A 27,854-nucleotide genomic window follows, 5' to 3' on the forward strand; every position below is an offset into this window, starting at 1 on the left:
TTATTCAAGTAAAATTTTAATGTCTTCAGTCAATACAACTGAAAATGTAGTGTAATTAAAGGGCATTTCCTGCTAAATTTCAAGATACAGGTTGTGGGCCATTTCTGAGCAGAAGCATCAAGTCCTATTGAATATTCAGTTTATTAACTAAGGTGACAGACAGTATTATGGCAGAAGGTGAGGAAGAGCAATGAACAGCTCACAGAATTTGGCTAAGAAAGAAAACAAAAAACAATGTAAATAATAAAATAGCTACAGGTATTAGTAAAATAAAAATGCAATCCCAAATATCCACCTCTTAAATTACTAGAAAAGAAATTACAGATAAAGTTACGGCAAATACGGTCTTCACAGATTTGGGTAACTTTATTTGTGTTTTAAAGTGATTTTTAAGCCCTATATCCAATGAAACCATCTTGAGAAGCTCTATGAGGAATGGAAATTTAGATGTCAATTAACCCTTTACTTTAAAAAAAAAGAAAGCTTAAATTTCTGAATGAGCAAGATTCACTTTTGTAGGTAGAGGCCCTGCTTCTTCATGGTCTTCAGTTTTAGATCTAACAACCACAAGAGAAGAAGATGGATATCTGTTTAACTTTTGTTCGTTCACAAATTCCAAGTCACCATAGATACTCAGCTTCTGCAAAAGAAAATCAATGCACATTAACAATTTGGATAGTTAAGAACCTCTCTGAGTATGTCTTCAAATAACAATTTAATCTAGGGCATTTGGTAAAACAAAAAATTCTATAGACATCCTCAAGCATGAAGAATGCCTTTAATTCAGTGTGACTGATATGTGATTTAGCCCTCAATCAATGGCCAAAGAAAACTTTTCCACATGTCCCAACTTAAAATACTTAGAAGTATTAACAACTAAGTATCAAGAAAAAATTGCTCAGGTTTAAATGGAGTTAGTGTGATCAAATCAAAAGCACAGATTCTGGATATTTAATGTATTAGGTGATCAATTCCTTTAAGATCTTAGCTCTTTTAACAAAGTGATCAAGTGATTTGGGGGTAAGTTTTGACTTAATACACTGGAAAAATATATTTTAAAAGGCTATGAGTAGAACAAAGAATACACATGAAACGCTTTAATACGGATACAAATCTCTTCATAAATGTATAAAAGCTCCTCAAATGATCACTGTCATATCCAAGAGGACACCACAACAAAAGAATGAAAGCATAAAATAGAATCAGTGTAAATAACCTAAAACTCCCTGGAGTATAACAGTTATGTCTAACACCTACCAAAGTAGGTCTATTTGGATTAGGTCTATCTCCTAAAGGCTTGGAAAAGCAAAGTGAAAATTTTTTACTAGGAAATGGGTAGATTTTGTTAACTCATACAGCAACATATCTCCGAATCTATCAATTAAGAACTGAAGTGTTGACATTCAGGGAAACTGACTAGAATGTAAACAAAAACCACCTAAAAGTACTTGATACCGGAAAAGTATTTTTAAAAGATGCTGAATAAAGAGCACTTTCAGGAGATTAAGTATCTACTGATACTGCTTGCTACATGCTACAACATGGTTGAACCTTGAACATATAATGCTAAGTGAAAGAGGTCAATCACAAGAGACCACATTTTGAGTGTTTATAGCTCAGGGTGGTGGTGGTGGTCCTTGGGAGCAGTGGGAGTGACTACTAATTAAGTATGAGGGGTTTTTTTGGTGTAATGAAAATGTTCTAAAAGTGATTGTCATGATGGCTGCTTACTTGGACATGCTTCAGATGTGGTCTGCTGCTTATAGTTTCAAGGCAACGACTATCCTGCAACAAGGAGGGAGCCCAGGACCTTATCCTTTTCCAGTATGAGAATATCTTCCAGAAAAATTCAGTGGTTGATGGATTAGACAGATACAAATCTGATATAATGTGGCTTCCTTAAAAACCAGAATTAACATGTCACAATTTGCTCTGGGGCACTGTGAAAGAAAAGTTTTCACAGCTTTACCTAACAGCATTTAAAGGCCTTGAAACAGCAACCAGAACTGTTGCAATGATTTCAAACATCGAAGTGGAAGAAGCTATCTAGAACAGGGAGAAAGTATAAAATGTGTGCAGAGAAATGACTGGTTAATCTGTAGTATGTATACTGATTTTGTGTCTACTCTGTATTCTCAAATTACCAATTAAATACAAGGGTACAATAGAGAGATTTTCAACAGTGTTAACTTGATAAGTTTACTACCCAAGTATCCTTTATGAAAAAATTACTTAAGAAAGTACTTAAGCAAAAGCAATTCAAGAAAGCAAAACACATTAGAATACAAGAAACCGCAGTAGTTGAGAAGACTTAGAAAATGGGAAGAAAACTACAACAAAACAAAAGAAGATTCCATTAAGCAGAGATAGTGGGAAGATTCTCTTGGGAAAATTTTAAGTAATTCAGGTTTATATTTGCGTTTATGTGACTCTATTCACCCCTGTATCTGGTTCTATTTTGGATATTTACATAATCATAATATTGTAAACGCTGTCTACTGGATTTTAATTTTTCAAGTCAATCAGTAGCAAAGCATGGAAGTATATATACAGAAGAATTAACATTTACATTTTATTGTCAAGGGTCATAATAACTAATGAAAATTGACAGAGTATGGGAAGAAAGAGGGAAGGAAAAGAAGTAATAAGGAGTCAAGTGAAATTTATAAAGCAATCACTAAAAGTCTACAAAATTTACATTACAAAAACCAGAATGTGAAGAGATGAAGATGATGTGGGAGACCGTAAGAGGGAACCAAATTCCTAATCCTTCAGTAGGAAGACCTTAGATAATGTCTAAAGTTGATTAAAAAAGAAGAAGAAGAAGAAGAAGAAGATAAAATAGATAACAAGATAAAAATAAAATTAAAATGTAGTAATTACTTGGAAAAATTGTTTAAACTATTAACTAGTTTATCTGAGAAGTGAAGAAAAAGAAGACAATTGAGGTCACACGTATTACCTCTAAAAGTTAAAAGTAAATTTGTAAATATAGTATGGGCTACAGGCTTGGCTCTGCCACTAACCAGTTACATGATCATGGATAAGCTCCTTAAAGCTCTAAAACTCAGTTTCTTAATAGAATTTGGATTTAAAAACTGTGGCACTTATATTATTTTCTGATTCTTTTATCAGATTTAACACTTCTGAACAGCAAAGTCCTGGTCTTTTTTTTTTTAAGACAAAGAAAATAATGCTTATTACAATTTAAGACCTATTTACCCTACTTACTGAGTCTTGGAAGCCTTCATCATTTCACTTTGTTTCATCTTGATCATAATATTCTCAATTGTATCTCTAGTCTATTGAATAGAGTCTGGCACACAGGAAGGTATTCAAAAATGTACACGATTTACTAATGTGAACATTGTTAGGAATCTTCCAAAACTCTTCTTTTCTTCTTCTCCATTTCTTTTCTATAGAACTGCATCTTCTTTACTTTGCATACTTTGGTTTCCAGACAAAATAAATAAAAAACCCCATTATCACACATTCAAACCCAATGTCAAATGTGGGAAGAGACAGGTCTTAAGGCCCTTGTATCCTGCTTTAGACAGAAGACAGGAGAGAAAAAGACCCGCTCAGAATCAGCAGAGGGAACCAGGGGCACTCTGGGCCACTGGGGAAGCCATGGGGACACTACACAGAGGGCACAAGGTCTGCAAGTAGAAATTCCTAATCTACTTGTTCCAAGAGAAAGGCATCCTCATCACCCTCGGGGAGGAGCTCATCAGGAAGAGCAGCACTGGGTTCTCTGCTGTCACTTCATTTGTATCAACGTTGAGACCTAACTTGACTACGAGGCAGATATGGCTGGAGTGGGTCTGGGCATCCTCAAGTGAGAAGGCAGAAGAGGAAGTGCAGTTTTAAACATCAGTACCACCAGGTCCTTGACAATCTTGTCATTCTCATCTGCCTCTGCCATCTGCTGCAGTGTCTCCACAATGGAGTGGTCAGGGTTGAGCTCCCAGTGCTTTTTGGCCATCTACAGCCCATTGCAGAGTTATCCCAAAGTGCCTGGGCTTTCATGATCTGCTCCATGTTAGCTGTCCAAGTGTAGGTGCTAGTCACAATGCAGCAGGGTGAAGACTAAACCCTAGTGGAAACTGTCACCTATTTTTTTTTAAAGATTTATTTAAGGGGGGGGGGCATAAGCAGAAGCAAGGGAAGAGGGAGACAGAGAATCCTCAAGCTGACTCCCCACTGAGCGAAGAGCCTAATGCAGGGCTCCATCCCAGGAACCTGAGATCACGACCTGAGCCAAAACCAAGAGTCAGATGCTTAACTGACTGAGCCACCCAGGTGCCCCAGAAATTGTCACCTTCTTATCTAAGATTTCTTTCATCAATTTACATTGGTTCTCAAACTGGGCCTTGCTCTCCTCCATTTTCTTCTTCTCCTCTTCATCCTCAGGCAGCTCCATGCCCTCCTTCGCAACTGAGACCAGCCTCTTCACATCGAACTCCTTGAGCTGCTGCATGCAGTATACATCAATAGACTTGGTCATCCAAACTAACTTAAAGCCCTGCTTCCACATTTGCTCCACAAGAGCAGAGCTGACAACCTGCTCTTTGCTCTCACCAGTGATGTAATAGATGGACCTCTAGGTCTCTTTCATGTCAGATATATTCTGAAAGAGAAGTCTTCTCATCTCTAGACTGGGAGGTGTGATAGTGTAGCAGCTCAAAAAGGAGTTGCCAATTAGTCGAGTTCTCATGGATTCCAAGCTTTTAACCTTTTAGAGATTGGCCTGTATAGTTTCTTAGAGTTCTCCTTATCTTCTGCCAGAGCAAAGAGCTCAAGGCATACATTCAAAGTATTTTTGCAAATGACCTTCAAGATTTTGGTCAGCGGGGCAGCCTGGATGGCTCAGCAGTTTAGCACCGCCTTCATCCCAGGGCGTGATCCCGGAGACCTGGGATCAAGTCCCACGTCAGGCTCCCTGCAAGGAGCCTGCTTCTCCCTCTGCCTGTGTCTCTGCCTCTCTCTCTCTCTCTCTCTCATGAAAAAAATAAATAAAATCTTAAAAAAAAAAAAAAGATTTTGGTAGGCTGCAGTGTTTCTCAGGCAATGTTCAGGGGCAGGTCCTCAGAGTCAACCACAGCCATTGATGAAGTTGATATACCCTTGTAACAACTCATCACAACTGTCCATGATGAAGAGATGGCAGACTGAGTTTGATACTATTCTTTTTATTCTTGTTCTCAGAAATCAAAAGGAACCCAAAAGGAGATGAACAGCAATGCTCTGAATTCCAACTCACCTTCTAGAGATAAGTGCTTGACTACTAAGTAGTCTTCCCAGTCACTGGTAAGGCTCCTGTAGAACTCCTGTAGAACTCTCCATATTCCTCCTCCTGAATGAGGTCATCACAGGTTCTGGTCCAAATGGGTCTCCTGATAAATATACTACTCTTTAATCTTCCTTTTCTTTTTGTTGTCCTTCCTGCTATCACTCTCCTCATCTGAACCCACACCTTCAGTCTTGGGCTTCTCATTATCTTTATCTTCTTTCTTACCTTTCTCTTCCTCTGTCTCATTATCAATGATTTCTTTCTCTTGTTCCTTCTCCAAATAAAGGGTGATGAGATAATCTACGAACTGTGAGTGCTTCTTCACCACGTCTTTGATCAGCCTCTTCCGAGTACTCTGGTCTTCTTTAAGGTGGAGGATCACTTTGGTAGCCCGGCCAATGGGCTCACCATGGTCCACATATATAGTGAAGGAACCCCAGCAGAAGACTCCCAGGCATACTGCTCATCATCACTATGCTTTGTGATCACAGCTACTTTCTCTGCTACCAGAGAGGCAGAATAAAAGCCATTACCAAACTGTCCAAGCAGGGAGATGTCTGCACTAGCCTAAAGAGGTTCCATAAATGCTTAGTCCTTGGCAATGATTGCCAAATTATTTATGAGGTTGGCTTTAGTTATGTAAAGGCCTGTGTCCACCAAGGTCAGGGTGTGTTCCTAGGGGTTGGGGACATCAATTTTCAGTTTTTTAACACTGTCCAACTTGAAAGGGTCTATCAGGCTCTCATAGAGAATCTTGGCCAAGGCACCAGAAGCATTACTGATCAATTCCCAAGGGAGAATTTCCTTGTTGGAATGGAAGGTATCGATGACACGAAACATGAATTCGGCAATTCCTGCTTGGAAGGCAGAAGTCTCCACTCCTCTTCTCCATGGTGCACTTCCTCAGGCCTCATAAAGGAGAAAAGCTGCAAGCACTACAGACCAGGGTGGGCAGGGACTGGGTCTGGCTTATCCTCTGCAACAAGGCTGCATGAGAGTGGCTCAAGAGAGCTAAAACCCTTTTTAACTGACCACATGAAATCAGAGGATCACAATCTTGACAAAAAAAAAAAAAGAAAAAGAAAGCACAGCGATGAGGAGATAACACCAATGAAGCATCTATATCACCACCTGTTGCAATAGCAGATTTATGCTGGATCTTTAGGAAGAGCTTTCCAATCCTGCTGCATCTTGTTCTCCCATGTCAAGGTTGACCTGCCTGACTAGGACCACTATGAATGACAACTCTTTATCTTAGGTAGACAACTCAACAAGACAAAGTGTCATCCCAAGAAGTTTCAAAAATGACATAAAAAATATGAAACAGGAAAAAAATAGAGAAATGAGAATCAAAATCTAAGTCAAGCCACTCAAAAATGATACTGCTTTAAGATCAACCAAAGAAATGAGTTATTTGCCAACTTTTTGTGGTCATTATAATCAAATGATATGATGGGTACCACTATGTGCAAAGCAGGCTCAATTATTACAGAGCTTTCTTAAACAAGAAAAACAAAGCTGCTTACAAGTTTCTAAGATCACACTTCTATCTTATTACCACCATTTTAAACTTTGTTTGTAGTGACTGAAAAGGAAGCTTTTTCTATTTTATGTTTGAGCTCCCAGATACTAGGTCAGTACTGAAAAGACACACATTCAGCAGGCTTATGATTTCCTACAAACATACAAGATCATATATGTAAATAATATAACAAAATATACATAACATTGCTCACACGAGTTATACTTGTGGAACTTAAAGTGAAGTTGCAAGTTACTATGAAAAGGGATAAAAAATGACTTTTATTTCAATAATGAAAACAATGAAAAAGCTTTATGAAAGTGCAAAGAGGTAGCTTTTGGTCAAGAAAACTGCGTAACTTTTCTAATGCAGTTTTTAGCTATTTTTACAGCAAACAGAGGAAAAACTATCAGGGACAGAGCATTTACACTGAAATGTATTTTGAAACAAGAAACAAAATATTAGTATGTATTACAAATTACTTATGCTGAAAAGAAATCCACTAAAATGGAAACACTACAGGGGTGCCTGGGTGGCTCAGTTAGTTAAGCATCTGACTCTTGGTTTTAACTCAGATCATAATCTCATGGTCCTCAGCCAAGCCCCGTTCTGGGCTCTGCACTCAATGAGGAGTCTGTCTCAGATTCTCTCTCCCTATCCCTCCTACTCACACTCTCTCAAATAAATAAATAAACAAACAAACAAATAAATAAATAAAATCTTTAGCCTACAACAGTTTTGGATGATTTTTTTTGCCTCTTTATATGTACTTTACAAATTTCTATAATAAATATATGGCATCTCTAAAACAAACAAAAAAAAAGTATCTGAAACATTATTACCTAGCCAAAGTGGGTTTCATATAAAAAAAAAAAAAGCCTAAAAGCAGTGAATCTTAAGGGGCTGTTTTCCATACATTTTTCTAGAATATATATCTCCTTAGAAAAGTACAGGCCTTTTGAGAGTGTAGCCATAATTCTGATTGTTAAGGATATGTAGTAGAATTCTAGAGAGGGGTGAGAAAGAAACATATGGCAGGTGTCTGGGGGACACAGAACTGCCGACAGAACTCCATGTGTTGTGTTGATCATAAAGCCTAAGGCTTTATAATCACAGGGGTCTAGGGGCATATGTGGGAACAGTGAGGTATTTCTCCAAAGAACTTGGAAAACAAGAGAATTTCTCACAGAATGAAAGCTGTACAGTCAAAACAAAATTTATTAGAGCAGTGACAATATCTGAAAGGAAGAGAAGATCAAGAGTCATCTGAAAGGGAGGGAAAGATCCTTAGGTCTGTAAGATGTAGCCAAAGCCACAAGGAGAAGAGGTCATATCCATTAAGTCGAGTAGGGGGACCAAACATTAAGATTCAAAGAATAGGAAGAATTCAAGCTATTTTTAAGTATTTAATAGTCCAGTTCTGAAAAACTGTGATATGCCCATCTGAGAATTGTTTGGATAAAAGAGAATTTAAGGATCCTGGCTCAAAAACATGAACCATGTGGTCCAGGTGGTATCTATTTCCTAGTGTCAAAGAGGGCATACAGGAGATCAGCTCCTGATATGAAACACATAATCAACTCTCCTATTTATGATTTCAGGCTAATTAAAGAAACTTCAGATTACCTGGCTTCAAATTTTGGTTCTGCCACTACTAGTAAGTGATATTGGGGCAATTATATACTCTTTTGCAGTATTCATATTCAGGAAATGGGGATAATGATAGCAGCCACCTCACAGAGTTACTAAAAGGACTGAATATGCCAAACCAACCCTGCTGGGATCTTAATCTTGGACTGCCAGCCTCCAGAACTTTGAGCAAAAGGACTGGATGTGCCAATTCAGATAAAACATTTAGAACAGTGCCTGGGAGAAAGTGCTCGACATCAGTCAGTAGGCCTGGGGACCAGGATCCAGGTTGTGGTAGATTGATCAAGTAAATTCCACCTGAGGCCAGCCATTCAGTCTTTCCTGACAATAACTGGATGAATCTCTATGGAATCTTTCTTTGACAAGGGGTACCTGGGGAGTAAGGAAAGGAACTGTGCTGATGATACAAAAAGGAAGGAACGAGGTACCACATGGTGGGTGGGTGGGGGTCAACAAAGATTTATTAATATGAGGATGTAGAGAGCATGAGGTAGCTCAAAAAGAAGTAATAGGCAAAGGAATTCCTATGTAAGATAAGTAATTTCAGTTTTATCAGGAACAACAAAATGATTAAAATATGGACATCAGAATTAACAAGAACACAAGTAGGTAATGCAGCAGAGAACATAATCAGTATATTCATATCATAAACAGATGAGTTCTATAGAAATTTACCTATTCTCTAATACTTCCACAATTCAAAAGTTCATCCCAAACCTAACTTTATCCATTTGATTTCCTAATTTAAGTTCTTCTCATCAAGTCAATTTTTTACACTACTTCCCTGATTGCTATTTTTTTTTTAAGAGAAAGAGAGAGCAAGAGAGGTCATGAGTGCAGAGGGCTCCACACCCAGCATGGAGCTTGAAATGGGGGTTGATCGCATGACCCTGAGATCATGACCTGAGCTGAAATCAAGAGCTGGACGCTTAACAAATTGAGCCACCCAGATGCCCCACTTGACACTTCATTCTTGTCTGTACTTGGGAAAATTAACCACCCTCCTCTCTCTGCTAATCTATGCCTCACTACTCATTTTTCAAAATTCAGGTCAAGACCCCCATTATCCAAAAGTCCTCCCTGACGATCTCAATACATAGACTCTGGTTTCCTTAACCCTTTATACATTTATTATTTGTACCACCTTATCAGCCCTAGGGAAGAGAGTACACAGGAAAAAAGAGTTGCAAGTCAAAAGATATAAGTTGAATTCCAGTCTCAATACTTTCACAGCCGTGCAAACCCAGGAAAGTTACCTAAACATTTTACTATCTACTCATCTATAAAATGAGTAACAAAACCTGCTCTAGAATATTGCTGGACATGGAAGATACATGGAAATATTTTGTAAATTTTAAAGAACTCTATAATTGTTAAGTTACCAACATTATCCTGTTCCAATTTCTGGCTGCTTTTTTCACACAGCATCTTAATAAAAAACATGAAATATAATATTATCATAATCATTACTCATACGTAAACCTTACCGTAAAAAGCCATCTTTACAGTCTAATTGTTCAAGCACCATTAGGCACATGCTAACTATTTATTATTAGATTCTATTTTAACGTCTCTCCTTTCTTCCTTTAAATCTTTTTCTGTAACACTTTGGAGGCACAAGAAACTAAAGTTTATTTCAGTTGGATTTGATGTCCATAGACATTATTATCCTCTATTTAGTTATATAAATAACTTTCTTTTCTTGAAAGCTAAGTTGAATCACCAAATTATAGCCTTTTCCCAAAACAAAAATCCTTTACACAGTTAGGTTTCTTGGGCCAGTTAAATTTTAATTACCAAGGAAGTCACAACAGTTCTCCATCTCTCTCAGGGTTAGATATCAATACACATTAACTCAAAATCACATACTCCAGCCTTGCTGATTCTAAAGCAGCAACTACTCCTTGACACTTGTGGCAATTAATTTAAAATTTTAAGCAGTTCTACAAGTCTCTCTTCTTTCAGATCACCTTAGAAACTGAACTGGTGTCAACAGGTTCTTTTCAGGCTCAAAAAAAAACAGGGAAAAAGAGAGAAACCTTACTCAAACCAGCCAATGTCTATGTCACTCTAGTATTTAGCACCATAGAAAACTAGGAACAGTGATTCTCCTGCTGCACACCTGCCATTTCCATGTGTGCTTAAAACCACCTAATCTGGGGACACCTGGATGGCTCAGTGGTCGAGCGTCTGCCTTTGGCCTAGGGCGTGATCCTGGAATCCCAGGATTGAGTCCCACATCAGGCTCCCCGCATGGAGCCTGCTTCTCCCTCTGCCTGTGTCTCTGCCCCCCTCTCTCTCTGTGTCTGTCATGAGTAAATAAATAAAATCTTAAAAAAAAAAAACAAAACACCTAATCTTTCATTCTATTAGTAGAGAGGCCTTGTTTTTCTAGTTAACCAATAAGATATGTATTTATTTATTTATTTATTTATTTAAGATTTTATTCATTCATGAGAGACACAGAGAGAGAGGCAGAGACACAGGCAGAGGGAGAAGCAGGCTCCATGCAGGGAGCCCGATGTGGGACTCAATCCTGGGACTCCAGGATCAGGCCCTGGGCCAAAGGCAGATGCTCAACCGCTGAGCCACCCAGGGATCCCACAAATAAGGCATTTAAAATGGTAAATCACAAGGCTCAGTGTTCAAATAGCCAGCGGGCTGGAATTAAATTTACCTCAGAGGGAACATACTGCTCGACAGCTGTAGCGACAGTTGCACAACAAATCCAGAGCAATACCATCACCGAGAGGACAAGAGTTGTGGTTAAAATCCAGCCAGAGTTACTAAAAAACAAGTTAGTCATGTTAAAATTTCATAATATAAAAAACAGATTCTTAATAATTAAAGGCAATTAACCTTATGCACTTAGTTTAATAATACAACGGAAACTTCATTGTACTCCTTTAAAACTATTTAAAAAACATACCCAGAAGGAAATATAATAGCTTTTATATTAGTGTCCTCCATTTCTCAAGTTTCTGTATCATGGCTATCACTTTTATAATTTAAAATATCAGATATACTGGCTTTTTGCTAAATATATAAAATTAAAACAAATTATTTTCAAAAGTATTTTTCAATTACTAAATGAGATAATGCAAATCAAAGTGTACTGTAAATTGTATGCTTCTATACATATGTCATACATTATTCTGCGAGGCACTATAGTGATACTTCCTTTAAGAAAACCCAGTATCTCAAAAGATTTCAGGTATACAACAGGTACATTATGAAATGATCATTTGTTTTATAAAAGGACTCACAATAGGCTTCCAGAAATTAGTGTTCCTAGAATACCTCAAACAATCTGACACAATTTACTTAATTTCAATTTACAAGAGCACATCTTTTATGAGCCATTCTGTACCCATTATTAGTATATCTTAGTAAAGAGATAGTTATATTTTCCTTATGTTTAAAATATCATAAAGTCGGCCAGTTACAAGAATTAGCAACAGTTTTGCCCATAATTGATCTATTGTTTGCCAAACTGTATATTAAGATTCAAAGAATAGGAAAAAGTCAAGCTATTTTTAAATATTTAATAGTCCAGTTCTGAAAAGCTGTGATAATTACTACAGGCAGTCAGGCAGTCTGATTTTCACATCTGTGTTCATCCAGTACTGCCTGATATAGAGTCTATACTTACCACCATAACCCATTCACTTGATGGCTTGCCCAAACTTGAACATGCCAAGGAAAATGTATGCACAGTCATTATTTGTCTCCCAGCAAAAGAGATAGACACTGGAAAATGCACTGCATCTAAAAGCAGGGAATATCTACATGGTGTTGTAAGTGTTCCAATTTAGAGAGAAAGTAAAAAATATTTAAAAAAAATTTTTTTTTAAGATTTTATTCATTTATTCATAGACACACAGAGAGAGAGAGGCAGAGACACAGGCAGAGGGAGAAGCAGGCTCCATGCAGGGAGCCCGATGTGGGACTCGATCCCGGGTCTCTAGGATCACACCTCAGGCTACAGGCGGCGCCAAACCACTGCGCCACCAGGGCTGCCCATAAAAAATATTTTTAATGAAAAAAACACCAACTTTACATATTCCAGCCTAACCCAAGTACTAAGGAATTTCCTTCCAGGAAATGAGAAGGATATATTTGATATCTGGATTCCAGTAACAGCTAGTTATTTAAGCAAGAAAACTGGGGCTCATTTTAGAGTCCATCTGCTTCTTCCACTTCCACAACAAAACAATCCTATAGATTCTTAACTGTCTCTGTTATCTCTTGTTTCCCTTGTCCATTACCTAATTCAGACCTCATAAGTGCTTGCAGGATTTACCACAGCTCTTCAACTTGATCTTCTATCCTTCACGTAGATGCCTCTTCCCATACTTAGATTTGATTACTTTCCTTCTCCTATCTAGTTCCTGTCCACTCAGTTTGGTCTCTGATCTAACTCTCCATACATATTAATATACTTTATATATTTAGTAGAAAGCCAGCACAGCTGAAAAAAAAATTAAAGAAACATGCTACACTAGTCAAAATCTCTTTTCATTATTTAAGACTTATTTCTATGTCCTCTGTCAATTCTTCCTTTGAAGGTATACTCCTTGTACTCTGTATATGAGGTGTGTATGATATATAGCAATCATCATTGCTTGTTTATTGTTTGCATGTCTGTCTCTATCATACTAGACCTGAGAACTCCATATAGGCAGACACTGAACATCTTTCTCTAGGTCCCACGTCCCTGACACAGTTTCTGGTATATAACAGACTCTCCGAAAAGAAATGGCAAGTGAAAAAAAATGAGTTGACCTCAATTTCCATTCTGGAAGCTAAGGGTACCTCCATAACAGCTATGTTGTACTATAAAAAAGCACTGCAGTTAAAAGTCAAAAGACCAGATTCCACTGAGGCTAGGTGATCTTGCATGTCATCACAAAAAACTCATGATTCTAGGAAACAGACACCTGTGCCAGAACTGGATGAGTAGAATATGCAGAATTAGAAAAGCTAGATTTGAACTTTAACGTGATGGATATATAACCTTAGGGGTGGGCAATTCATCTCTGACCCACCTACTTATCACAGGTACTGTTCTTTTTTTTTTTTAAGATTTTATTTATTTATTCATGAGAGACAACAGAGAGAGAGAGAGAGAGAGAGAGAGAGAGAGACAAGCAGAGGGAGAAGCAGGCTCCATGTAGGCAGCCTGACGTGGGACTTGATCCCGAGTCTCCAGGATCACACCTGGGGCTGAAGGTGGCGCTAAACCGCTGAGCCACCCAGGCTGCCCCACAGGTACTGTTCTAAGAGTCAAATGAGCTCACTGAAGGGAAAGGTATTTTAAAGAGTTATTTTTTAAATTAAAATGTAGAATACTATTATAATTCATGTTTATGCACAGAGCCTTCTAGGCATTAAAGTTCTAGTTATAAAATTAGTTATTTCTTAAACATTTACAAAATTACTTTGAAAATGTTAGATTTAAAAGACATAAAATACAATGACAAAATGCTAAAGGATAATAAGTCACCAGTAAGATGCCAAGTAGTACAGTATTGAGAATAAACTGTAACTTAAGATTGATTACTTAAGTTTCATAAGACTATCAAACTGCAACAAAAATCCTAAATATCAGAGAGAGAAAAAGTATACCTGTATTCTGCCAAGGTCAAAAGGAGGTTTAGAAATGAAAGGAAGGGAAAATTTAAAGTTAAATCCTCATTTTCTTATCCAGTCTTTAAAGACTGTGTTAGGTAAAAGGAATTAATCTTTAGGTACCAAAATAACCCCACTGATACCTGATAAAACCTGTCAAGAAACTACTTTAATTATAAGAAATTGCAGGAAGCAGGCAGTTTGGACTACTAGAGTGTTACACTAGAGACAGAACAGCCCACCAGAGCATACACACTGTGAGGGCAAGCACTTGTTTACCACCTCTACTCAAATGCTTGGCCTGATATCTGACACAGTAGATAATTATCAGTAAGTTCTATGGGCCACTGTCTCTCTCTTTTGAAGGGGGTTATGGAGGTAGATGAGGAGAGCTCATATCAGAACTCTTTGGAGGAAGGGAAGTATGCATATTTTAATAACCCCACTCAACCTTCAGAAGGCTTAATATTCCTTCCTAGGAGAGCATAAAGTACCCATTACTCCTGCCTGCCTGCTTTCCCCTGCCATCTTTAAGGATCCTTGGCATACAGTTGATACTCTTTAGTATAGAATACAAAGCCCTCCTTAATCTGTACCCCTCATCTACCTTCTCTAGCCTCAGGTGCGGTCTTGTAGATAAAAACAAAAATCCAACCCCAAACCATTCAGATACACTTTAAAGCTTGATTTAAACATATGGAGAAACATATTTCTTAACATAAATCAGAGAATCTTAACAAGAACAAGAATGCTTTTGTACTGGGAAGAAAACTAGCTGCTTGAGTTTTATTACGTGGTATGTGTATTACCTTTTAAATAAACTAAAATAGGGATGCCTGGGTGGCTCAGCGGTTGAGCGTCTGCCTTTGGCCCAGCGTGGGATCCCAGGATCCGGGATTGAATCCCACATCAGGCTCCTTGCAGGGAAGCCTGCTTCTCCCTCTGCCTGTGTCTCTGCCTCTCTTCTCTGTGTCTCTCATGAATAAATAAATAAAATCTATAAAAATAAATAAATAAACTAAAATATCAAAAAGTACAAGTTGGTAGAACAAGGTAAGGTAAACAAGTTTTTTTAAATTTCTGAGCAACTAATATAATTTTAAAATAAAAAGGAATGTATCTGTCTGATACAAGCCAGATTTTATCTCCTATACATACAAATAAACAGGAATACATACAGAGATAGACATCTTAAAAAGCCATCACTTTCTCCATCTTCAAGATAGTTCCTATGGGTTTGTGAACTTCTCATTTGCAGATCTGCTGAAATAATAAGGTACAATTTATGATATCCTATATCCCAAAAGCTAGTCTCAAATGACTACTCCTAGATATATACACTGTACAGATACCCAGCTGCTTTTATAAGTATAATCTGATACATTGATAATAAATGCAAGTTCCTCTGGCATGTTAAAACTGAATGGTTATTCTACCACATTATGGATTTCCTATTTTATTTGCAAAATCTTATGAATGAGGACATTTTAAAAGGTAAGCTCAGCTTTAGGTTGATGTTTTATGTTCCTACAAGTTAAAATTTATTCCTAGCATGGAAATAAAAATAGAACAAGAACTCACACTTTTGGGGTAGTTTCACTATTTGGTTAGTATATTAGGAAATACCAGAATACTTCATTAGTTCATAGTCAAAATATCCTTCAAAGCAAGCCACATGTTTTTAGAATAATAATTCGCAAAGTGTGATCCCCAAACGAGCAGCATCAACAAAATCTGGGAACTTGTTAGAAATGCAAATTCTCAGGTCCTATCCCAGATCTAGTAAATTGGAAACTTTGGAAGTAGGGCTCAGAAATCTGTTTTTTAACAAGCTCTCCAGATCCTAAACTACTGTTTAAAAATTATTTGTTCACTTTCTATTAGCGTAAGAACAATCATACAACCAAATCTAAACCACAACCAGATTTGCTAATGTTGTTATCCCAAGCTACTTGAAATAAAACTTACAGGACATTTTGCTTAGCGACGATTCTTTCAAATTTGTAGGCTCCTGCTCCAACTGTGGTGCATACTGGATTTCTGGCTTAGACTAAAATGATAATGAAAGCAATTAAGCCATTTGTACTTCTTATGCTTTTCTCAGTAACAAGTTCTATAACACATCATCTGTATAAACATTCAAATTGAGAAAAAGTAACAGAAGTATGGTATAAAAAATAAAACACATTAGCCACAATATATTTTAATTGCACTTCCTAAACATCAGAGCCGGTGCCTTGCAAAGAAACAGACAGATTTCTGGCATCGTCAAGTATTTAGTCAGTTTAACTTTCTGACAACATTAAAAAAAAATTAAAAAGCAGGGACAAATTACAACATACTGCATTAAATATCATATCCTGCAAAAATGAGTGCTAATTCTAGTAGATCAAGAATAACTTAGCAGACTGCCAAAATTTTGAGCTAAACACCTATTATCTCTATTTTTCTCATCTGAAACATTCCATTCTTCCCTAAGTATGCGTAATTCATACATTACAGCTAAATACTCTATACTTTTCATCCTCCATACAGCACAGATCCTCTGGAGTGGGAGTTTCTCCAGTCTAGTTATGCTCAAGTTGATACAAAGAGAGAAACAAAGTGAATCTCGTATCTAATCAGGAATGAATGAGGGCTTAGCTCTGAGATTTAACTTAAACTTTAAGCTAATTAGCTTTAGGACATAGAAATTTACTCATGAATTTAAAGAGAAAAAACTCCTTATGTTTTACTTATTACCAAATTATGTATAAAGGACCCAAGACTCAGGATAGTGCTAAAAATCACATTCTAGCCTTACAGTGAGCCATTCTATTACTAGTAATAATTAAAAGGTTTAATTATTACCTAAGAGAAAGTCTCACAACATAGCTTGTGATACATTTGAGGAATTTAACTACCAAATTAAAAGAAAAATAGCATATCCATATGTGATATATACACATGCCATGATTTATATTCAAAGTATATTCATTACTCTTATCTCTCATATCTAGAGGTTTCATTTTATCAATTTAACCACTATAAAATTTAGAAGATTCAGAGTTCTTGAAAAGGACCAATGGGCTTGAGAGAGGCTTCCAACAGGCAGAGAGAAGTAACACTGTGTTTTGATGCCCAATGTTTTAATGTAGGCCAAATCAGTAATTATTATTTGGTAATATATATGGCTCTATGCCAAGACATTCATTTAAGACATACACATTTACTGTTGTTGGTATTTAGATGAATCTATGAAGCACAGTTGTTACCTGGAATATAACTATTTTTCCATCATCAGCTTGAAGATAAAAAGTCCATGAAGAGGTTATGAAGCTCTGGGCAGAGTCCATCATGTCACTCCAGAATGACCTTACCAGAGTTAGAGGGAAGAGTAGGTGCATTTTTGGCATCAGGGACATGAGCTTAAAAACAAAACAAAACAAAACACTGAATCATTATTTTAAAAATATATAATTTTTATATATGTATATTCAAGAAAGCAAACATGGGGAAGCCTGGGTGGCTCAGTGGTTGAGCATCTCCCTATGGCTCAGGTCGTGATCCTGAAGTCTCGGGATCCAGTCCCACACTGGGCTCCCTGCATGGAGCCTGCTTCTCCCTCTGCCTATGTCTCTGCCTCTCACTCTCTCTCTCTTTCACTCTGTGTCTCTCATGAATGAATAAATATAATCTTAAAAAAAAAAAAAAAAAAGAGAGCCAACTTAATCAAGTTTCTCCAAATCGTTACTGGGACAGGGACTAAAAAGTTAAGTGTTTCTACCACAACAACTAGCATTAAACAGTTTCCTACGCAAATGAACTGTGATAAGGCTTAAGATCCCAGGCTATTGGATGCCTGGGCGGCTCAGTGGTTGAGCGTCTGCTTTCCGCTCAGGATGTGATCCCAGAGTCCCAGGATCGAGTCCTGCATCTTCCTCTGCCTGTGTCTGTCTCTCTCTCTGTGTCTCTCATGAATAAATAAAAATAAAATCTTAAAAAAAAAATCCCAGGCTACTTCATTTTGCCACCAAACACACATATAAACTACCTGTCACCTCTATCAGAATAACAGGCTTTTAGGGCAGCCCAGGTGGCTCAGCGGTTTATCACCACCTTCAGCCCAGGGCATGATCCTGGAGACCCGGGATCAAGTCCCACATCAGGTTCCCTGTATGGAGCCTGGCTTCTCTCTCTGCCTGTGTGTCTCTCTCTCTCTGTCTCTCATGAATAAATAAATAAAATCTTAAAAAAAAAAAAAAAAAAGAATAACAGGCTTTTAAATCAGGTCCAAAATTGTGAAGAATCTTAAGATATGATTAAAATAAGGATTAGCAAGGCCTTAAGAGGTAGAAGGGGCAGAGACTAATTATACCATCCTATCTTAATGCTTTCATGTAAAACAAATCATGTTATAATAAACATTGATGGAAAAGGGGAAGGGAAAAAAAAATCAACCAAAAGAATATATGCATAAAATAGAGACATCTGATAGCAGGGCAGTGTGATGAGAGTATTTATGGGCTGAGTATATACAGTAAGCTACTGATTTTAACATTGATGGGTATCATGTCCTCCCAGTTCTGACTTCTTTACTTATTTAGCAGCAGTGGGCCCCTCCAGAGCATAAGTATGGGATACTTTTTGCTGTACTTTAGGGAGAGCCTTGATTCTGCTATATTTCAAAAGAGAGGCATTATGGAGTAAGAGATCAATTTGTTGAATCAAAAGATCTATATTCATGATCCATTTTTCCCACTAATAGCTCTGAAATTTTTCACTGATTAATTCACCAAACAAGTATTCACTGAGATTAAAAATTTTAGGAGATCAGGGATCATGTATATTTTATTCAACAACGTATACCTATGTTTAATCTGTGTAATCTATATAGGACAGAGGTTAAAAATTGATTAATACGTGTGTATGGAGAAAGGCACTTAACCCAAACCTGGGTGAGAAGGTGTTAAGAAGGCTTCACGAAGGAAATGATACCTGCCCTGAATCAAGGGGATTCAATAAAAGGATGGGGAGTAGAAGGAACAGAACCATGAAAGAACTCATCATACTTTAAAAATTAAGAACTGTTCAGTATGTATACAACTAAGAGGAAAAAAAAACAAAAATGGCTCTTAAAAATCAGAAAACACATTTAACATTACCTGTAATATGAAAAACACAAATTTAAAATATATTAAAAGTGGCACACTGTCAGGAGTTGAGGAAGGAGAGAAGTGGGCATGGGATTTCTTTTTGGGGTGGTAAAAATGCTTGGAATTAGTGATGATGGTTGCAAAACTTTGTGAACATACTGACAACTACTGAATTGAATATTTCACAAGGGTGAATTTTATAGTATGTGAATTTTATCTCAATTATTAAAATTTGGTACAAATTCCACAGAGAGCAATTTTGCTCTACTTCTCAAAATTAAACACACAAATATTTCTTGCTCAGCAATTCTACTGTGTTTTTATTCTATAGATATAAATGTGAGAGGTGTGCAACATTGCGTATAAATGAAAAAGATTAGAAACAACCTATATGTCCAAATAAGAGATTGCTTAAACAAATGATACATCCATACAATGGACTGTACAGTGAAAAAAAGAAATGGATATTCTTTACGTATACTTGTATTTTAAAAAAGAAGGAATATATGTATCCTTGTATCTGCATAAAATACGTCTGCCTTAGTAACCCTGGCTACATGACAAGGAAAACTGAATGGCTAGGATATACAGGGGTAGGAGATTTTTTACTACATACTCTTTTTACCTTCTGAATTCTATACCATGTGGCTATACTTCCTATGCAAAAGCTAATAAAATTAACAAACTTTATCTAGTATATTTGGAGTATAGAGTATGAGGGGTGGGGAAAAAAAGATAACCTAAGATAAATAATCAGGAGCCGGACCATGATAAGTGGTTTGGACTTAACCCTGTAAGTGGGTCCTGAAGTATGTAAGACAGGAGAATGACACAGTGAGATTTCTATTTAGAATATAAATATCTGAACATATACTAAAGGATGGACTAGAAAGGGTCAAGTGGGAAAATAGATTGCAAGTTTAGCAATACAGACGAGAAATGATGATGACCTAAGCTAAGGCAATGGCAGTTGGGGTAGGAAAAAAATGACTCACAACTATGAACTTCTTTCTCTGAGCCTCAGTTTTTTCATATGCAAAATGAGGATAATATCATTATTGGACCAAGAGAAAAAACTAAAGAGATTACGGATGTAAATGTAACTTTTAACAGCGAAGCATTATACAAAAGTAATTATGCAAGTGACACTCCTATTTGCAAACATATAATTTGTTTGCTGAAAACTAATTATAAAATATAACACTAAAATAGTATCTAAGTGGGCGATAAACATTTCAATACAAATCAGTGCAATTTAAGCAGGCAATTCTGAAAGGCAGTATTGTTTCATACTTGTTCTTGTCTCAGTTCAGCGAATGGCAGCTGATTCTGGCAACCAAGATGGCAAGCATATTGCTCATCAGATTGGGAATATGCTTCTGTACATGCTGTAAGAGAAAAACAGTCAAATTACAAGGAAAAGAGACAGAAAGAGAGAAAAGGAGAGAAGGGAAGGAAAGAAAAGGGGGAAGAATAGAAAAGAAGGGATTTGGCATTTTATAAAAAAATTTCTTAAAAAGCGTTTTATCAATATGAATTTTCAAATTCAGTAACAGTAGCAAAGATATTATTTTAATAAACTCTGTATCTTCTACCTCCCACATGTCAGATGGTTCAGGTATAAACCTATTGATTATATACTCAGGCTCAGGCTATATGATGACATTCATAAAGGGATCTTCACCACTATGGTATGCAAAGTGGGAAAAACACTGGTCTGGCATCCTGAAGTTTTGGCTCCATACACATCTGGCTGTGTATATGACCTAGGCTGTGTTTTTTAACCTCTCCAACTATTGATTTCTATATGTTTAAAATGGAAATACCAAATTACCATCACCTATGTCATAGAGTTGAACCAAACAATATATTTTAGTGATTTACACAAATACACAATATTAACATTAAGAACTAGATCACTTTGCTGAGAAACAAGGATATTCTCATAGCAAAGAAAAATAAAACAAAGCAATTAATCTAACACCCTAAATTCTGAGAAACTGAACTTAGAATATGCTCTACAGCAGGATTCTAAAGTTGAAGTGGGTACACACCCTCTTCATTTGGTTCACTAGAGCTGGTTCTCTCTTGTGATATATAACACTTTACCACTGTAACAATTTTTCTTTCCAACCCAGTCATATATTTGTAATATATTTCTCAAAGGTGCTAGACAATAAGTTAAACAGCATTATGCACATATGAAGGTGGCCAGTTGGAGACTGAACCACAAAAAAACAAGGTCATGATATCAAGGAGACTTAGACAGAAGTCATGGCAGAGTGACAGGGAGAAAGGTACCTCCTGCTACATTGAATAAACAGCATCATGTAATGAATGGAGGAAATTCCATTACGGTTTCTTTAAAAAGTTAAATGTCAATTCTGTCTTGATTACAGGTTTCTTTTATTAAATGCATCTCTTTTAGCAAAAGGTAAGAACAGTGGTTTAAGAGATGACAAAGATTCTGGTTACTTCTTTTATCGGCATGACCCACAAAGAATACACTATTAAATAGTGAGTCAAAGGCTTGATTCAGTAAAAACAACTTGGAGCTAAATCAACTGGCCTGATTGAAAGGCTTAGGAAAATTATACTATCCATTGAAAAAGTAGTGATGAATTATGAGAAGGGTAATTAAACCAAATGCTTCGTTACACAAAGGTGTCCTAGCCATAGTACAAAATAAACGTTGTCTCAACAAATAGAAGTAGCCTCCACTTTTCAGAAGTTCATATCTATTTTTACAAACCAAAAGAAATCTGAAGAGGATTCATGCTTTCATGAAAAAAAAAAAAAAAAAGTGAAAACAGCGTTCAGCATTTGTTTTGTGGCTAGCCATTACAGAGGCAGCACACACTCCTGAGCAGCAACAGTGGCACTGCCAAGCTCCTTCCCTGGGAAATACGCTCGGCATCAGGCCACCATAGCTCTGAACTGTGTAAGCATCTGTATTTTATCTTGATTTATTTTATGCATCTTAGCAAGATGTGTCCTAAGGTATTAGAAAAGACTAAGAGAGGTTATTTTTTGGATCTAAGAGCAGTCAAAAAATTTTCCATATAAATTAATGGTAATTGCTTCTTTGCTTTATGCCATTTTGGTTTAGGAGAGGTTTCAAAGGAATGCTCTACTTTCATATAGCAGGGAACCCTAAAGATGAAATTTAAAGCCCATGAAATTTGTAGCAGCAGCTGATTAAACTCTAAATTCATAATTCTTAAAATATGTTAGAAATTAGTTTAAACAACATGCCTATCATTTTCTGAGGAACATATATAAAGAGTATTAACACAACCCAAAAAACCCACAATGTTATATACTTTTAGCATAGCATCTTACCAGATTCACATTCCATTTTGGTCCGATTTAAATCAATTCCATCATCCACAAATTGACAAATTGAAAACAGTCTGCAACCTCTCTGACATGCATACAACTCTTCTTCCTAGGGAGTTCAAGAAGAAGGAGGATTACCAAAAAAATATTATTTTTCCCTTAGGGGGGGAAAGTTAAAAAGAAAACAAAGTTAGTAGGTTTACTATTAAAATGTCCAATAAAAGGTTATAACCGAAAGAAATACGGTAGGAACCAGGTAATACCCAAGACCTTTGCCATAAAAAGAGGATTTAATTTCTTATTTTAAAAGTGATACTCAAGAAAGAAACCTAGTGGGGGGGAATATATATATATATATATATATATATCTCCTTTTCCCATATTCCAAGGTTACGTTTTGACGGAAAATTTTAAAAATAAAAATAACAGTGACATAATCAGAATTTTAACAGAGGTAGAAATGAGTAAGCAAGTACCTTCTGATGAATGACATACTTCTGCCACATAAATATTTATAATTATCAGGCTTCTCAGGAAAAAGGGTCATGACTAGCTTCACATGGCAAATAGTGTAATAAAGGCCCGCAAGAAGTGAAGCATACATCTATGAAAAGTGTTTTTAAACTTTGCTTACTTTGACTGAAAACATAAACAAGAGCAACAGTGTGGTGTACAGGAAAAGCCTCTGGAATTACCAGACCTGGTTTAAAATCTTTCAGGTGAATGACATGCATAAGTTACTTTACCTATCTAAATCTCAGTTTTCTCATCAGAAAAGGAGATAATGGCTATACATAATCTCCAAACCCCTCAATAATGCTGGAACATAGCGATTCCTGGTATAGTCCCTGGGACACAGATGGTGCTCAATAAAAGGTAGTAGTGTTAATCACGATAACAGATTTTTAAAACAGAGGACAACAGTGATAGGCAACATTATCTATCTATGGGAGCTCAGGATAGGGTTGATTCTTCATTACTGGAAAATGTGAACTGCTTAATAAAACTAATGACAATGTCTTCACTAAGCTTTTGTTACATGAAATACACACAGTGTTTAACACAACTAGTACATGTAAGGGAGTCCCCTCAACTTACTGTGTGATCCACTGTGTAAAAATTGGCAGGCACCTAATAAGGAAGCAAATAGCATGTGCATATACCAGTTAGCAACCAATGGAAGAGAAAGGTATGCATTTCTTTACAGCAGAAGGATTAGTAAGATTTATGCAGCACCAACAACCCATTAAGAAGAGATGGCTGCAGTCTGACGTTAAACAAGTGTTGCAATTTTGAAGCTAGCATGTTTTTTGAACCTCAGTTCTGGTTGCATTTATTGTTAAGGTGAAACTGAAAGAATTTTAACAATTAAGATAAATTTCATACCTGAGTAGCTTTTGAAGCTTTGTAAAACAGTGGAAGAAATTCTCTTATGTATTTGGAGCACCACATCTCCTTATACTGCACAGAGGAAGCTTGAGCTCATTAGTATGAGCTATAATGCATGCCATTGCATTTTCAGGTAGGTTTTCTTTCCTTAAACCAAGCCAGTAAGCCCCCCAGTCCTATTTTCAAAAGAGAGTATGGCATGCTGCAAAGAGCCTAGATCCAGGAATCAGCCCTGCTTTGAAGCTCAGCCTCACCACTTATTCTGTACAACCTCTGGCAAGTGACAATTTCTTTCAGTCTGTTTCCTTGGTTGTAAGATGGGGACAATACTCTTATGACAAGGATTTCACATTTTATATACACAGTATCATGAATATTATGCTATACTATCTAACAAATAGGCATAATAATAATGTATTTAATGAGCACCCACAATGTGCCAGACACTATGCTAACACTTAAGGTATACAATGTCCAGCACAGAGTAGGGACTCAATTGGTAGCTATTAAGAATCATGTACTAGATAATATCATTCTAAGTAAACATTTCATGGTTTATGTATCTCAAATGATTGACAAGCTTACCTTAAATGTACCTTAGATTTAGAGCACAAGGAAATGTTGCTCCCCACAAAAATGAATGAAACTAAATAATCAGAAGGTACCTCAATGATAATTATCTATAGAATATATGCATCTTCTTGCTCAGAGCTAAGTCAAGCTAACTATTCTCAATATTTAGCACCACTGATACTGTATGTACCAAACTGGTTTTATGTGCTAAGAGTGTCACATACATTATCTTTAATTCCCACACCAGGTCTGTAAGGTATGAAGTTTTTGTTGTTGTTTTACAGGTGACAAAATGAAGTCGTGAGAAGTTAAGTGATCAGCAAAGATATACAGATAGTAAAAGTGGAGCTGGGAATTGGACCCAGGCTTATGGTTCCAGAGCCCACACATTTAAAAAAAAAATGACCAGGTGGACACTAGTTAGCTTTGTTGTTAACATAACATAAGTCTCTTGTATTTGGACCCAGACAAATGATGTAATTGTATTTTTGAGGAAAGTTAAATGGTAACTATATTGGAATTTTAAAATAACTACTTACAAACAGCTATCCTACTTTCTTGCAACAAATAATTAATTCTGAAAAAGAGTTGTTAAAATGAGATTTCTATCTTCCAGTTGCAAATACCAGACTGACAGGGCTAGGTGAGCTTCTAATTTCATCTGATTTCTTATAACGCACACTGCTTTTTCCTGAACTTCAAAGCACAATAATTCAGAGGGCCCATAGAAATCAGTGAAATAAGTAAATTAAATTAATTTTTAATACAACTTTATTAATAGAGGGCAGCAAAGTATAATCAGTTTTAGGGCTGAATTCCTACTACCTCACTACTTCTTAGCTATGTGACTTTAGGTAAGTCACTTAACCTTTCAGAGCCTCAATTGTAAAATCCTACTTTGCATGGTTGTGACAATTAGGGATAATGGGTATAGATCTCTCATCATACTGTCTAACAGAGTAGACAGTTAATAAGTTTTAAGTCCATCTAACATACGGGGAGCCAAATGACTGTTTCTGAGAACAGCTTTGACGAATAAGCAAAAATGATTTATAGATACCACCTCAATTGTTAAAAACTGTCAAAATAGTGGATAAAAGTACCTGAGGTTTCCAGAAATGTTTATATCCTTTAGTTATTCTCCCAGCTTTCTGGGTCATACTACAGGTTTGCTAGGAAAATCTCAAGAAAGGAAAAAAACACAACCAAACACTAGAAGGATACAAAATAAGTTTCCATTCAATGCCAGGCCAAATAAATCTTAGTGAGTTTCCTCATACAGTCTTCTTAATGATGAGAGGTTTATAAATAGAGAGGAAAGTAATGTATTCAGGGGCAGTACACATTGATTTAAGCTTGAAAGTCACAATCTCTCATTTCTCTCTCCTGATTGTTATATTAGTGTCTGACTGAAAATTTTAGGATAATCAATCTCCTACACTTTTTCTTGAAAACTGATAAAACTTGGGTGCCTGGGTGGCTCGGTCTGTTAAGTGTCTGTCTTTGGCTCACTGGGATCAAGTTCCACATTGGGCTCCTTGCTCAGCAGGAAGCCTGCTTCTCCCTGTCCCTTGCTGCTTGTGCTGTCAAATAAATAAAATCTTTTAAAAAACTCAGAAAGACGATAAACCTCATGCAAGGTAAAATGCTGCCGTACACAGATACATGGGAAGTGAAAGAATTCAGAGATTTTCATTTCAAAGACCTGAAAGGACTTGTCCAAAAGGAACATCCCATAAAGTTCACTGGCCCTCTCCTTTGTAGTCTGAGAGAGCAAAGAGGGCTAGCCACATGCTTAAGCCAACAGCACCGAGGAGATGAAGGGAAAACAAGGAGAAAAAGACCAGTAACAACAGCAAAAGCTCTTAGAAAGAAAGAAAAAGAAAGAAAGAAAGAAAGAAAGAAAGAAAGAAAGAAAGATAGAAAGAAAAGCAGTAGGGGGAAGGGAGCACATATCCAAATTATATATGGGAAAGGGTGGGGAGTCACCACACAATTTAGAATGTTGAGTAAACAGAGATCCTAAGACGGAAAAAAAAAAAAAAAAAAAGACCTGAGAAGTGGAATGGGATGAAAGGACAGCATCACGGGGCGGGGGCGGACAAGGAATTTCAAGAAAGCAGGGTCACTCCCCTCGGGAAGCTGGGACCCTGACGCCTCCCCCCGCACCTCCCCCCCCCCTCAACGGCAGTCTCATTTTTAGACCCGCTCTGCACTGAAGGGTCAAGTTCTTTGCAGAAACCTAACTGCTGCCTCTCTAAGCCATCCCAAGCCCTAAGGCAGCGTCCTGCACACAGTGACTCAACCCAGGCGGAAAGCCCTTCCCGAGCGCCTCACACCTCCGAGGGCTGATGGCATACCTTTCTATCACGGTGGAATGGTCTCGCTTGCCTGACCCCCAGGACAGGCTAGGAGCTCCCGGCCCCGAGCGGCGCTCAGTCTACGTGCGTTACGAACTAACCTACTGTGGGCTTGCATGTCTGCTCCTGCGCCCCGCCCCCTCCCCCCTCGCCATCCCTTAACGCCCCGTGAAGGTGAAGACCCTGCATCCATCATCCATATCCTCCTCCTCCTGCCCCCGAGAGTGCTCGTCTCTCCGGCCGCCCAGCCAGCTGCCAGCGGCCAGGGGTCCGGTCTCGTTCATCTCTGCGTCCCCCAGCCTATTCCGCGGTAGATGCAGCACAAACTTCCGGTAATTACAGCAGGAAAGGGGTGCGGGGAGACCTAGGGAAGACAACAGGAGCTACACAGGTGGGAGACAGCGGTTGGAGGGTGTGCGTTCGACACCCAGGCTCCCAGGGCTGACACCGGTCGGGGAGGAGGGAGAGATGGGCGGCCAGGGGAGGGTGCAGCCCGGTTCGGACGGGCCCTACCTTGGGGTAGGTATGCAAGGGGAAGGTCAACTGACAGGCCCGGTGACAAGACGCCGTATCACCCAAGATCGAGTCAAATGCTTCAGCCGAAGCGGTCCCCGAGCCTCCAGCCAGGGCCATGGTCAACAGCAGCAGCGGCGGGAGTCCCCGTTGGGCCCTGACCCACAGGCTCCCCTTCGGCGCCGCCATTTTGTTTCCCTCTGTCACAGCAGCTCGGCTTGTTGCTGTTTTCTTTTCAGGGTTTCCTCCCTTCCGGGGCCAGCCCCTTCCCCGCCCCTCGGGCCGTCGCTTCCGCCTCCGCCGACTCCTCAGCTCCGCCCCGACCCGCCCGAAACTGCCGCCTTCCCGCCCCTACTCCGGGTCTGCGAACCCCCAGGGGAGCAAGAAGAACTAGATCCAGTCATCGCGAGTGTTAGAGCGACCCGTCCTCCTCTGATGCCTTCCCCTCG

The 27,854-nt window shown here is 37.9% G+C and overlaps 2 protein-coding genes and 1 pseudogene across 10 annotated transcripts in view; 1 reads left to right on the forward strand and 2 right to left on the reverse strand.

Annotated features, from left to right (window-relative positions):
- On the reverse strand, positions 1 to 27,816 carry TMEM59 (transmembrane protein 59). Of its 8 annotated transcripts, none has more exons than XM_072820318.1 (10): positions 27,406 to 27,704; positions 23,669 to 23,701; positions 22,574 to 22,679; positions 20,525 to 20,619; positions 17,351 to 17,503; positions 16,065 to 16,146; positions 15,275 to 15,359; positions 11,143 to 11,251; positions 9,848 to 9,893; positions 1 to 640 (listed from the first exon to the last, which is right to left on the reverse strand). In XM_072820318.1, exons 1-10 carry the CDS (start codon positions 27,592 to 27,594, stop codon positions 621 to 623), a joined length of 918 nt encoding a protein of 305 aa, XP_072676419.1. In that variant the 5' UTR covers positions 27,595 to 27,704; the 3' UTR covers positions 1 to 620. The 8 variants fall into 8 exon arrangements, with proteins under 8 accessions (XP_072676419.1, XP_072676420.1, XP_072676415.1 ...); XM_072820319.1 differs by having other exon boundaries at positions 15,275 to 15,356; positions 27,406 to 27,700; XM_072820314.1 differs by lacking the exon at positions 9,848 to 9,893 and having other exon boundaries at positions 341 to 640; positions 27,406 to 27,816.
- On the reverse strand, positions 3,532 to 6,350 carry LOC140630336 (heat shock protein HSP 90-beta-like; annotated as a pseudogene).
- The window catches only part of TCEANC2 (transcription elongation factor A N-terminal and central domain containing 2), a 36,398-nt gene continuing 35,643 nt past the window's right edge, over positions 27,100 to 27,854 (forward strand). The window contains exon 1 of one of the 2 annotated variants that reach the window (XM_072820327.1): positions 27,100 to 27,224. The gene's annotated coding sequence lies outside the window, so the exon portion shown is untranslated. The remainder of the gene's footprint in view (positions 27,225 to 27,854) is intronic. The other variant, XM_072820326.1, reaches the window with a different exon arrangement.

Source organism: Canis lupus, chromosome 3 (assembly GCF_048164855.1).
Source record: "Canis lupus baileyi chromosome 3, mCanLup2.hap1, whole genome shotgun sequence".
Classification (NCBI taxonomy): Eukaryota; Metazoa; Chordata; class Mammalia; order Carnivora; family Canidae; genus Canis; species Canis lupus.

Excerpts from the sequence above, each read along its gene's own strand:
- TMEM59 (XM_072820314.1), bottom strand. The coding sequence starts at position 27,594 with ATGGCGGCGCCGAAGGGGAGCCTGTGGGTCAGGGCCCAACGGGGACTC. Across the intron at positions 23,702-27,405 it reads CCTTGCATACCTACCCCAAG|GTGCCTGCCAATTTTTACAC; the intron begins GTAGGGCCCGTC and ends CTTCCTTATTAG. Across the intron at positions 15,360-16,064 it reads GTCGCTAAGCAAAATGTCCT|CAGATCTGCAAATGAGAAGT; the intron begins GTAAGTTTTATT and ends TTATTATTTCAG.